This window comes from Pseudopodoces humilis, chromosome 1, assembly GCF_049639895.1.
Source record: "Pseudopodoces humilis isolate 2021_Gansu_Grassland_sample_001 chromosome 1, ASM4963989v1, whole genome shotgun sequence".
Classification (NCBI taxonomy): domain Eukaryota; kingdom Metazoa; phylum Chordata; class Aves; order Passeriformes; family Paridae; genus Pseudopodoces; species Pseudopodoces humilis.
In genome coordinates, this window is record NC_142200.1 from 149,035,655 (window position 1) to 149,048,015 (window position 12,361).

Genomic DNA, 12,361 nt, shown 5'->3' on the forward strand with positions numbered 1-12,361 from the left:
GGAAGGTGTCCCTGCCAGGGCAGGGGGTGGAAGGAGATGACCTTTAAGGTCTCTTCCAACCCAAACCGTTCCATGCTCCATGTGGAACAGTGTAGGGTGCAATCTCAATACCTGTAGGACACCATTAGTGATAAGGTGCCAGGCTAAACAAAAACCATTGTTCACCTCTCGGTGTGGTCTCCATCCCCTCTTGCAGATCACCCACCCACTCTAAATCTTGCCAGCTTTCCTAGGAAAGGGCTGAGGGAAACATTGTCAAACCCTTCAAGTCCAGGTTTTCTTGTGTCCTTGGCCTCTTTTGCTGGCACCACTCAACTGGTGCCAGCTTCTCTCCTGAGCCCTGCCGCCTTCATCCCTGCACAAACACAGCCAAGGGTGTCAGATGCCCAGAGCCATCCCCCAGATACCTCCTGGGTGCCTCACACACCTCACACTCCTCTCAGCACATGGCAACTGCTGCTGCTGCTGGCCACATTTGTGGTTTTTCTGGTTCTCCTCTTCCAATCTGCATTTCCCTGCCTGTTTATCTGACAGAACTGAATACCTGAGGTAATTGTTTCTGAATTGATGGAAAAGGGTTCCCTGCTCAGTGTTGCCTTAAGAGGAACATGGAACATCTAGAGTTCATCCATTCTCTCCTGCACTGCTACACAACTCTTGTGCAGCCCAACAGTTGGAATATTTTCCTAAAATCACCTTCTTTTCCTCTTTTCAAGGGAGCTGAGTGCAGGTCTTGCCTGGCATTGCTGATCTCTGGTACAAAAAGATCTCAAACTCCTTAATCCTTGTGATTCCTTCTCAGATAAACCACAACAATCTCCAGACTCAGTAAACAAACTTATGGGTTACCTTTGCTCATGGGCACAGTCAAGGTCTCCTGAAGCCCCTTGGAAGGAGCGTGTGGAGGGATGGTTCTTAGCCAAACCAACACAAGCAGGTTGATTAAAGCTATTTTCCCTCTCAAGATATCAGAAAATGGTAATTAGAGAATGTCTTGTGTCGCCACTGAATTTCCTACAGCAAGAAAATGTTTGGAATATCACGGTCTTCCAAATGTAAACACTATTCCCGTTTTACAGAGATAATATAACCCCATGCTCTATCTAATCTATAAAATATCTATGCTTTAACCAAAATTTGGAGGTCCTAGAAGGAGAATGTAAGTTTTCCAGTTGGATTTTTATTCCCTGTAGTTTTTGTCCATACAGTTGAAGCCCTTGTTTAGCATTTTGACTTTTACTGATCCATTTTGACCATATTGATCCAGGAAAATCTAGCAATGACTTTTAGAGACAAGACAAACATCTTTGGCACAGAGGCTCATTGGAGATTAGAAAGATATATTGAGAAAACATCTCTACATATTTCCTTGTTCTTACACTATTTTATTTGGAAATACGATACAGGAAGGAGTACTCAATGGTCTGAGCAACTACAATCTCCCTTACACTAAATCTTTACTTCTTTATATATTTATATTATTTTTATATATATATATAAATATATATATATATAATTTATTTATTTATACACTTGTTCACAACCCAGCATTGTTGCCGGAAAACTGGTAATAAGTGAAAAGTAGAAAAGCTGTGGAATTATTTGCTTATTACCTAATTGAACTTCTGACCTTGGATTGTTTTACTCTTGGTAATTTACTGTGGGTACCCACAAAATAAATCTCTCAAGAAAATGAGGGTGGCACAGATGTACATCAATCCTAGAGCTGGTCTGCTTGGAGAGGATCTGAAAGCAGGAGGCAAAGTTTCCTGTAAACATCCATCCACTAATGGCAGGTGAGAGAAGCTGTCTCTGTGCACAAGGAGTTTCAGTATTTTCAGTACTTTTTGATTGCTGGTTTCTTTGGCTCCTTATTGTATCTTTGGTACTGGCCATTGATCAAAGCAGGCTGTTTTTTCCTCCAGGTGTTGTTGATCAGGTGTTCCATGCATCTCTGGGTTGATCCTAAATTATCTGAAGTCAGACACAGAGCCTGGGCTGGGCTGTAGTTCCCCACTACATGCCCAGACCTCTTCCAGCCATGGAGGAGTAACTTCAGATTTTGCTGAAATGGGGAGTTTAATAATAACCTTAAAAACAGTTCTGTTGAATTGTGGGTTTTTTTCAAATCTTGATACTTTGTCAGCATGTCCTCGAGCGGCTAAGTACATAAAAAATGACCTTTTGAAGTTTCTCCCTAAAGGTGCAATCAGAAATAAAGAGAAAATGGAGGAGCTGGAAAGTCAACCGGTATTTTGCTGTGGATTTCAAACATCGCCATCCTTCTCTAGCGAGCAGCGGAGTGAACGGGGGGACACAACTCTCCATTCTGAGCAAGAGCAGCTCTCAGATTCGGATGTCCAGCATAAATGCAGAGAACCTGGCGACATGAGCAGCTGAAGAGAGCAAAGCAAGCAACGAGCAAACCAAAAACCATCCCTTGAAAAAGAAAAATATGAAATAATAGTTTTGGTGGTGGTACAGGTCTTTCTTCCTTTCCCTTTCCCTTTCCCTTTCCCTTTCCCTTTCCCTTTCCCTTTCCCTTTCCCTTTCCCTTTCCCTTTCCCTTTCCCTTTCCCTTTCCCTTTCCCTTTCCCTTTCCCTTTCCCTTTCCCTTTCCTTTCCTTTCCTTTCCTTTCCTTTCCTTTCCTTTCCTTTCCTTTCCTTTCCTTTCCTTTCCTTTCCTTTCCTTTCCTTTCCTTTCCTTTCCTTTCCTTTCCTTTCCTTTCCTTTCCTTTCCTTTCCTTTCCTTTCCTTTCCTTTCCTTTTTTTTTTTTCCTCTCCTCTCCTCTCCTCTCCTGAAAAAGCAAAGGAAATGTGTAAATATCTCTTTTTAACAGTCACTGTAAATACCCAGCTGTACTCAAGGCCATTACTGGAGAATGTTTAAAAGACAAACAAGAGGCCAAACCCACCCACTCAACTATTCCCATTTCAGAGCATCTGCGAGTAATCCGTGTCCGTCCAAAGTGATTGCTGTGCAGTTGTGATCTTTGGTTGCCAAACTGATCCTAGTCTGTGAATGGACCTGACCGTTGTCATTTTCCCACTTGGTTTCCATTTTGGGTTGGATTTGCCTATTTTTTTATTCCCTAGTCCAACGTGTCTTAGCTGTCCCTGTCTTTTGGCACGTGAATTTCCGCAGTGTTTCTCTTTGGAGCCTTAGGATGGAGCTAACATGCTTGGGTTGATCAATCCAGCTGATTCAGGAGGATCTCCAGAAAATTAAGTTCATGGCTGGATTGAGTCAGACATTCCCGATGGATTTAAAGGAACAGCTGTGCCAACATGAAACTGCACATCAGCGCAGGAACTTCAGGCGAGAGCAGTGGGATCTGCTGTGCTTTTCCATACCCAGGGACACTCCCAGGAATGCTTTCTGTCCTAGCTAAGCTGTGAATTTTCTAAAAGGGCCATGCAGTTGAGATATAGCTCTATTTTTGGCATCGATTGATAGATTGATCATTTGGACTCTTTGAATAACACGAATAACTGTCCCTTCCCTCCCACCTTGAGAGTAAGAGTCAGTTCCAGGGTGGCCTTTCCCTCCAGGTGACCTTGGACGCTCTGCTCCAGTAGCCGGACGTGGCGTTGGTGGCTGGGGGCAGAGCTGTCACGCAGAGCGCCGTGCCTTTGCAACCTGGTTGATTTCTGTGTGCTGACTCTTCCCTGCTGGAGCAAAGAGGCACGAGAAGGACCTGGCAGGATCACCCTGGAAGGTAAAAAATCACCGGAATTTGGTGAGAAAAAAAAAAAAACAACTAAACTGAACGCTAAGATGGCGCAGAAGGAAAGACTTTGGATGACTTCCCACACCTGGCAATTCTCTCTCTCTCTCTCTCTCTCGGAATATTCTGTTCGTTTCACCACCAATGGTCTTACTGCTTTTCTTGGAGAGGAACTCGAATGTTCTTTCGACCTTTGCCTTGTAGTTAAAGCCACGACTGCTACAAATCTACTTCAACCCAGTGTCGATGATGTCAACTCTTAAGAGTCTTTATACAGCGCAAAAAAAAGGCTTCGAGGGCCGTCCTTAGCGCTCCCTTCATCTTGGATTCATGAATTTATGAACTGAGAAATATATATATATATATCAAATATATATATATGTGCGTGTATGTGTATGCATATATTACAAAGATGAAAATGGCATTTTAAATGTGAAGTTTTGAACTGAAACTAATAGTAACCAGGAAATTCAAAATTCAGGCTTGTTCTTCAGTGTTAGTTGACATGATAATAAACTAAAAACAGGAAAAAAAAGTGAAATACTCCGAATTTTAGTGTCAGCTGAGTGTGAGCTTTTAATTTCACTGGTTTTTGTTAGTTTAAGTAAAAAAGCAAAAAAGACTTTTGATGTCATTTTAAGCAAAGATTTTTAAAGATAATCCTAGTTTACTTATTTTTAAAAGGAGGAAAAAGAAAGGTCTCAGAAAGTTGTGAAAGAAATATTAATTACAATAATACTTAACACTTATATAATCCTTTATGGAAATAATCTGTTCTTGGCTGGAGCCATCTAAATGAATGTAAATTTAATTAAAAACAGACAGAAAAGTTGTTTGAGGTCATATTGGTACAGGATCATGGTCTTAAGAGATGGTGACAGCCCTGTCATGTGAAATCTGCCATGGCACAGAGGACCAGCAAACCAGTTGAAACCACTTCCATTTTACTCCAGCTCCATAAATGGGATTTATATGATCCAAACACCTTTTTTTTTCCCCAGGTCTACAGCCCTGATCTGCTGCTCTCAGAGCAGAATTTGTTTCTCTCTTCCCAACTCTCTGCAAAAGTCAAAATGTTTTCAACTGATAGATTGGCTCTTCGTCTCTCCTCAGATGCTTCTTAAAGCTATTTTAGAAAGTTTCCCCAGGAACCAGGTATTTGCTGTCCAGAGATGGGGAAAGGCAGATTTATCAGGAAAATCCATACTTGGACAATTTTCTATAGAATGGGCTTTCACAAGGATTGTATTGCCAACACTGTAAATGTATTATTTAAAAAAAAAATAAAAAAAATCAAAAGCTATTTTTTTGCATGAATGACTATTAGCCAGTTTTCAATCCTTAATAAATTAGAATTGTGGAGAAAAAGATACTAAATAACTGCCTCTAGCTGGAGATTTTTTCTTGTTTCAGTCCAGAGCAAGGTGTTTGGATATTTTTTTTAATTTTTTTTTTTTTTTTCTGTTGTTGAAATTTTTCTGAGCTTACTTCTGGGTTCTGTTCTTTTCCTGGCCATCCTACAGTGCTCTGCAGTTTGAGTTGGTGGATCTCAGTCCAGTGCCTTGTGGGCAAATGTCCACATCACCAAAACCACCCTCCTACCCTGCACACTGGAGACCAGGTCCTCAGCTAAATTAAAATCAGTAGAGAAAACTGCTGTTACTGTTAGAATAAACCTGCTTAAATGGAATTGGGATTTGGCCTCAACATGTCATTATTACCATTAATTTTTGGTGGTCCCAGCTAGAGAGTCCAAGGATGGAAAAGTTGGGAAAAGTTGGATTTGCTCCTTAATTCACTGAGCCAATGATTAGGAGTTTGGAGAGCAGTGGAGGGGAAATTTCTACTGCTGCAGATGTTGTGTTTCTTGTTCAGTAGAAAAATTGAATCTGTTCACCAGCACTGAAATTATCAGAAGAAATGGGATCTTCAACATATTAAATATAAAATATATTATACAAAAAAATGGAAAAGAAAAACAAAACCTTCTATTATGATTTTATTTCTCTGAATAAAAGTGTTGATGCACTGGCAGGTTTGGCTTTTCCTGAGTCACCAGAACTTTCCCAGTGTCCCTGGAAAGGTCACAGTTGAGGTGGAGACCTTTATGGGATCCAGAGTCTGATGCTATGGCACCGATGAGCTCTCCACAAATCTGTCAAATGTGAGCTGCAGGTGCTGGCCAGGCGTGGCCACCCCACAGTGGCTGATTTTCCATTTGTTTCAGGAGGGAAGAATCCAACAGGCAGTTTGCTCCTCTGTGTGTGTAAATGTCAACTGGGTGTAACAGTGCTTCGTTTGATTTTTCACTGTGAAATATGTTTTGGAGCTAGAAAGGCTGTGTTATTAAAAACAGTACACAATTAAAACAAAACAAAGAAAAAAAAAAAACAAAAAACAAGTGTGCAGTGCTCCTTGAGCCATTTTTTCTACCATGTCCATAATGTATCTCCTGTCTAATTTTCTTATTTTGCTTTCATAAATGTACAAAAACTTTCTGTGCTGCAGGTTTTGTGACTATTTGCTGTATCTAACCACTGTTTGGATTATTGAATTGTCAGTGTGGAGTGCTGGTACTGCAGGACAGTTCACATCCCAAAAATGAAAACAACAACCTAGATTGAAAAGGACGAGGCGGTTTCATTGTTGCATGGTGATATCACCTCCTTTTGCGTTCACTTTTAGTATTCTGGAACTATGAGCCCAGGGGAAGAACCTTAAATGCTTAGTTTTGGGGAGTTTTGAACCATAGAGGAAAAACACCCAAGTTCCTCTGTATCCTTTAATTATTTGCATTTGAAAACCAGTTGTTAAAATGGAGTGGTGTGAGAAGGGATGGATCCAGGTGAGTCCAGAGGAAAATGCAGTTTGGAAGTTAAATCCAGGCACTTTATTGGGTGTTTGTCTCCTCCCTTTCAGCATCTGTCTCTCATTGCACCTTAAGGACAGTGCCCTGCAATGTCGAGGTTAATGACAACCACAAGTGGGCATGAACTGATAATTTGAGTTTACCTTTGCCACCATGACTCTCCCCGGACTCTCTCCATCATCAGTGGTGTGAGATGCTTTCCAGAAGGGAATGAAGTTCACAGAACCAAGGCTGAGGTGACATTGAATGACAAATTTGGTCCAACCTTCCACAAGAAAGGGAGCCAAGATGAGTTTATCCAGCACATTCAGTCACCTCTTGAAAAAGCCTCCTCTGACAGGGACCACACCACACCTCTGGGGAGGTTTGTCTTCATGAACAGCTGTTCTCACTCTAAATAAATCCCTTTCTTATATCAAGGTGATCCCTCTGCTGGTGCAACTTGTCACCCTTGCATTCTCCACGTGGATCCTTGTGAAACAGAGAATTTTCATCCTCTTTCTGAGCACTCTTTTAGTACTGGAACAGTTTGGTGAGGCTGCCACTGAGGTTTCTTTACTCCAGAGGAAAAATTCCTTGAGTTTTTCTTCACTGCCCCCATTGTCCATCCCTTTGATGATCTTCATGGTCCTCCTTTGGACCTTCTCCAGCCTGGCCACTTCTTTCTTGCATTTTGAGGACCAGAATGGGGCACAAGATAGAGTTTCTTGGACTCATGCTAAAAACCTGACCATGAGACTCCAGTCCTCCTCAGCAGTGACAAAAGAATTAATTGCCATAATTTGCCTTGCCCATGTATTATGAAATTGTGGCTTTTCATAATATTTTCATATCAAAATTGGTTGAAATTCCACTTCTGAATAGCAGGATAGATCCAGTGCTTGATATGAAGGGACCTCTGGTCAGCTCAAAAATCCAGGGGTTTTTTCAAATGTCCCATGGACAAAAGAAACCAGTAACTACAAATAGGCAAAGCCAAAATGATCAAGAACAAAACATATTCCCTCAATATGAAGGAAGCTCTTTATTTGCCATTATTTTCATATTATTTTACTCCCATTCCTAAAGAGATCACCTATCCTTTTAAAAATCAACACCATTTTTTCACCTTCTCTTCCCACTGGAAAGTTGCTGCAAAACTTTTTTGGCAGTTAAAAACCTTTATCTGAACCTGGAGTTGAAATAACTCTTGGCTCACTTGCATTCCTTGTCATATTAATCTTGCTTCCAGTTTCCTTCTCTTTTCCTGAGACAGAAACATCTTTATTTCAGATGAAGTTTACAGTTTTTCTTTGATCATGCAGCTGGAAGATAAGACTAAAAATAACCATGCTATTACTGCATTTCTCTCAGCTCTACTCCAAATTTGGGCAGCAAAACCAGTGCAAAGAATCAAATACAGACAGACGTGGATCCATTAAGAATAGCAGGAAAATTACCTGGAAGCAGCAGGCAAAGCATTCTAGGGGAAAACACAAATAAAAAAGGAACAATAAACATTGAGAGAAAGATTTCCAGTTCTTGAAAATGTATAAATGAGATTTGGGGGTTGAGCAATTTTTGTTCAGCCAAACCTAAAAGGAAAATAACTCCAATATTTTGCTTTTCTGTTTTCAGTTATAATCTGGGAAGGGAAGCTTTTCCAATCAAATGGATGGGACACACAGTCAGTCAAAATCCTGCAGGAAGTCACCATTAAAATAGGTTAAAATCCACTGATGGTGTAAGTTTGGGAGGTTTCAGTGCTTTTCTCTGACACTTCTACTAAATCTCTACTAAACCTGGCCTGTGAACTGTACAAATATCCAACTTTATACTATTTTTCCAGCCCAGTCCTGACAGAAATTAGATGTCAAAATTTCAGAGTTACAGGAAAAAAAGATATTGTTCATAGTGACATTAGCAAGCAGTAGCAACAAAAGAAATATAAACCCCATTAATTTAATTGGCTTTATTTGCCTTGGTATTTGAACCTGGTTTTCAATAGTGTTTCAGAAATCACTGCCCATGTCAGAAGTTTTCAGTTTGTGGCCTGTGGAGGCTTCAGAGCCCAGAGATGGTTTCTGAAGTGTCCATGGATGATTATAAAGGAAAATAAGTTCATTCTTTGTATATCAATAAATTCCTTAAGGCTACTTAAGAGCTTTAGTCCTTACTGTATTTATGCAAAGGCTCCCACACATCAAAAACCTAGAAAATTCAGTAAATTAAGATTTTCCCCCATAAGTTTATGCGATTTCATGATACCAGACTTTCTCTTTTGTTCTTTCTCATGTGGGAAAGGCTTCCAGAGCGAGGTGTGCTGATATTATTGATGTTGTGCATCTCCTGCTCTGCTCTGTGGCTCTGCAGGGCACACTGACCTCAGCAGAGCTGCCACAGCATGGGAGGCCTGAAGGGTTGGTGAGAACAGGATGTATGGACTCCACATGGGATCCTGCTTGGCATCCAGACTTAGTGTCTTCTGCAGAAATATGAAATTTGGGCAGCAAAACCAATGCAAAGAATCAAATACAGGCAGGCATGCCATTAGGAATAGCAGGAAAAGTCATATCTGTGGATATCTAGGGAACAGATAAACTCACAGAGTGGGATTCAGTCCAAACTCAGGCTCTGTAGTCTCAGTGAAGGCAGTGGCTCCTGTTCCTGCAACTGTAGAAATGTACATAATGCAAAAATACAACCAAATCTGTGTTCTCAGTTAGTTTTCTTCCTTAGGAGTTAAATATTAAGGGCTGTATTAGATGTGTGTCCCTTTCAACATCTGGCACCACTGGCATTAGGTATTCTGACCCAGAGTTAAACCTCTGGAGCAGACCTTGTGTTCCCGAGCAGAAGGCTGAAGGACACGCCCACATCACTTAGACACAAAAAGTGAAGATTTCTTCCTTTATTCTGGTTTCTCCACTTTGCCTTTTTGGTCACAAGAATGAAATGAGCAATTTCAGAGGACAAGCATCAAACATTTTTGATGTCTGCTCCGGGGTGAGATGATTCACCCTTTGCAAGTGGCTGTTTCTCCCCACCAGGACATCTCCCTGACCAGAGACAGATGCTGATCCTGAGGAGGCCTAGAGAGAAATGAATTTTCCCTGGCAACTTTGCCCAGTCACTGTTGTTCTGTCTCATGCATGCTGAGAAATGATGGTCTTGAAAAACTTTGAGCTGGCTCCTGTTGGGTATTACCAACCAGATTTGGGAGAGGTGGACGCCTGGTAAAGGGTCAGGAGCTCTCATGGAGAGTTTTCAGGATGCTTTGTTCTCCCTGTCAGGTTGTGTCCACACAACCAGAACTTCTGTGCCCAGAAGCAAACCACAGTATATCATGCACATGCAGTGGGAAAAAAAGATAAATAAATAAAAGGATTTTACCCTCTGATTTTAGCAGTCAGGCACATGCAACCAGTTTGGAATTGCATTTCAGTACAATTTAGGAAGAATGGAGGATGCAGTAGCAGCTGAGGATGCTCTGATGTTAATGATGCTCCGTGTATATCTGTACTAAAGAGCTAAGTTCAGCTAAATACACATTGTACTTTGTGTATGAAAACACACCAGCAGAGCTTGAACAATGTTTTGAACCTCATGGTCTTTCACCTTCTTATGATTCAAGTTGCAATTTCCCATTGGCTTTCTTTTGGGGAATTCATCCATGTGAAGAATTACTGTGTGATATGACACTGTGTGATATGACACTCTTCAGTGTCTGAAATTACTTAGGCTTCTGCATATGCCTTTCTCAATGGACTTTGTGCTTGCAGAGAAGTCTCAAGAGGCCTTTGTGTATCAGTATAACCTGTAAGAAACAAATATTTGGTGTGTTCATTCTCTTTCCCTTCTACTTGTCAATTTAGTGGCAATGCAACCTGCTGTAGCTCTGAGAAGAACCAAGTAATCTGATAGAAAGCTGTATTTTGGCTTTTGACTGTGTCAAGGTACAAAGTTACTGGCCTGTTTGGTCTAATACTGACCTTTTTTGGTCAAAATTGGTTTAATTGGTAATGGGATCTGGGGTTATTCAGCTGTGTTATGAGGTGGAAACACAGATATCAACTGCTGCTTTCTAACCTTTTTTGTGTTTTGAGAAATTGTTTTTAACATGTATACTGCTGTAGATGACACAATAAATGTATTATCATTTTGTAAAAGTCTGTTCTGATATAAAATTGCACCAAAGAGAACTTTTTGTCTGTGAACTTAGAGGTTAGTGTATTCTTTTCCTGAAGCAGAAGCTCTTTGGGCTTAAAAGGTTCTCTGACTTCTTCATGGGAAGGAGACTCTGGAGTCTGCTGGGCAAAGTCAGTCCTGGACCAGCCAGGGGTGAGGTCTTTGCCATGGACAACGTTCCTGCTCCAGAAACCAGTGGTGTTTATCTCCCTTTGGCACCAGTGTCACCAAATCAAACGTATCACACTCTCTAAAAACCCCTGTGTCTCTGGGATGGATCCACAGGTCTCTGGGGAATAAGTATTATTCCTACAGGGTATAAACAGGAGAAGAAATTCTGTTGTCCTCAAAGATGGTGCCAGTTGGAAAAGGTGGAAGGAGATTGGTCTCTGTAACACCTGATGTGCCTCAAGGCTTCCTTTCTTTTATAGTCAAAGCAAACCTCAAGAGTTTGATCATCAGGGTAATTTTCAAAGCAAGTAAATGCAAACTCCTGGAGCAGAGGATTCCACAGAAGATGAACTATTCCTGATATTTCCCCCATCTCCACCCTTTGTTTCAGCTTCCATAAGCCTTTGCCTGTCCCTCGTGAATCCCTCACACATCTTTTCACTCGGTGTTCAGCCAAAGTCCAGGGCTTTGGAGCTGGGTGCTTTGATGGAACAAAGGCCACACATTTCATTGAGGTCAGAGATGTGTCAGGGAGCAGCAGAGGGCTGGAGATCCCCATCCCACAGGACTTGGGAGCAAAGGGAGCCATGGGCAGGTGGGGAATTGGGAAGGATGGGGCAGATCCATACATTTTCATTTTTGCTACATTCCAAATCACTGTAAATACCCTTCTCATGGATTTCCACCGTGACCTGAGGCAGCCTCAGTTGTTTTTTTTATTTAGGGGCACAGGATGTGACTGCCTTTCCTACCATGTGCAGAATGGCTGCACCAGACAGTGTCTCCCTAATCAAAATCAAATCAAAAAGCAGATGTAGAAGAGGGAATTCCTAATTTCTTATTTTATTAGAAATTATAATAATTTCTAATAAATTTATTTTAGAATTAGAATCTAATTTTTTATTAGAAATCATTTAGTTATTTTTCTAATAACCCCAATTTTTAAACATTTTATGTAGCCTGAGTGATTTTCATTTTTTAGGCAGAGAAAGAAAAGGCACCTCCAAAAGTATTTCAGCCACTGCACAAGCCCTATGTAAATATCCACTATTTCAAAGACAAAATTCCACACTAGAGCACATTTGCTCCAAATCCCAGACACCTGACAAATGAATTTTTGAATTTAAGTTTTTAAATTTAATTTATTATTTAGATATTGTTTATTAAATTTATAAATTTAAATTTAATTTAATTTAGTAGGTGTGTCAACACACCAAGGACCAACTACCTTGAATTCAGTTGTATTTTCTGCAATTGAACAAATCCTCCTCAGATACTCAATTCTTGCTCTGGGAGCATTAGGCAGCCTTGGGGAAGTTCTCAATGTGAAAAACAGGTAAAGCTGCCTGCTGGAAGAATTTCTTTTAATTTGGAGCCCAGTCAATCAAACTTTCTGAAAAAAAACTGGCTGACACTATCAGAGTTA

At 40.7% G+C, this 12,361-nt stretch overlaps 1 protein-coding gene across 6 annotated transcripts in view; it reads left to right on the plus strand.

The window, feature by feature from the left end:
• ADCYAP1R1 (ADCYAP receptor type I) overlaps positions 1-2,593 on the plus strand; it is a 138,053-nt gene extending 135,460 nt beyond the window's left edge. For 3 of the 6 annotated variants that reach the window (XM_088054310.1, XM_088054318.1, XM_088054324.1), the window contains one exon: positions 2,191-2,593. In XM_088054310.1, the coding sequence (XP_087910436.1) occupies positions 2,191-2,400 (210 nt within the window). In that variant the 3' untranslated portion in view covers positions 2,401-2,593. The remainder of the gene's footprint in view (positions 1-2,190) is intronic. The other 3 variants (XM_088054313.1, XM_088054322.1, XM_088054327.1) reach the window with 1 other exon arrangement.
• The last annotated feature ends 9,768 nt before the right edge of the window (positions 2,594-12,361 follow it).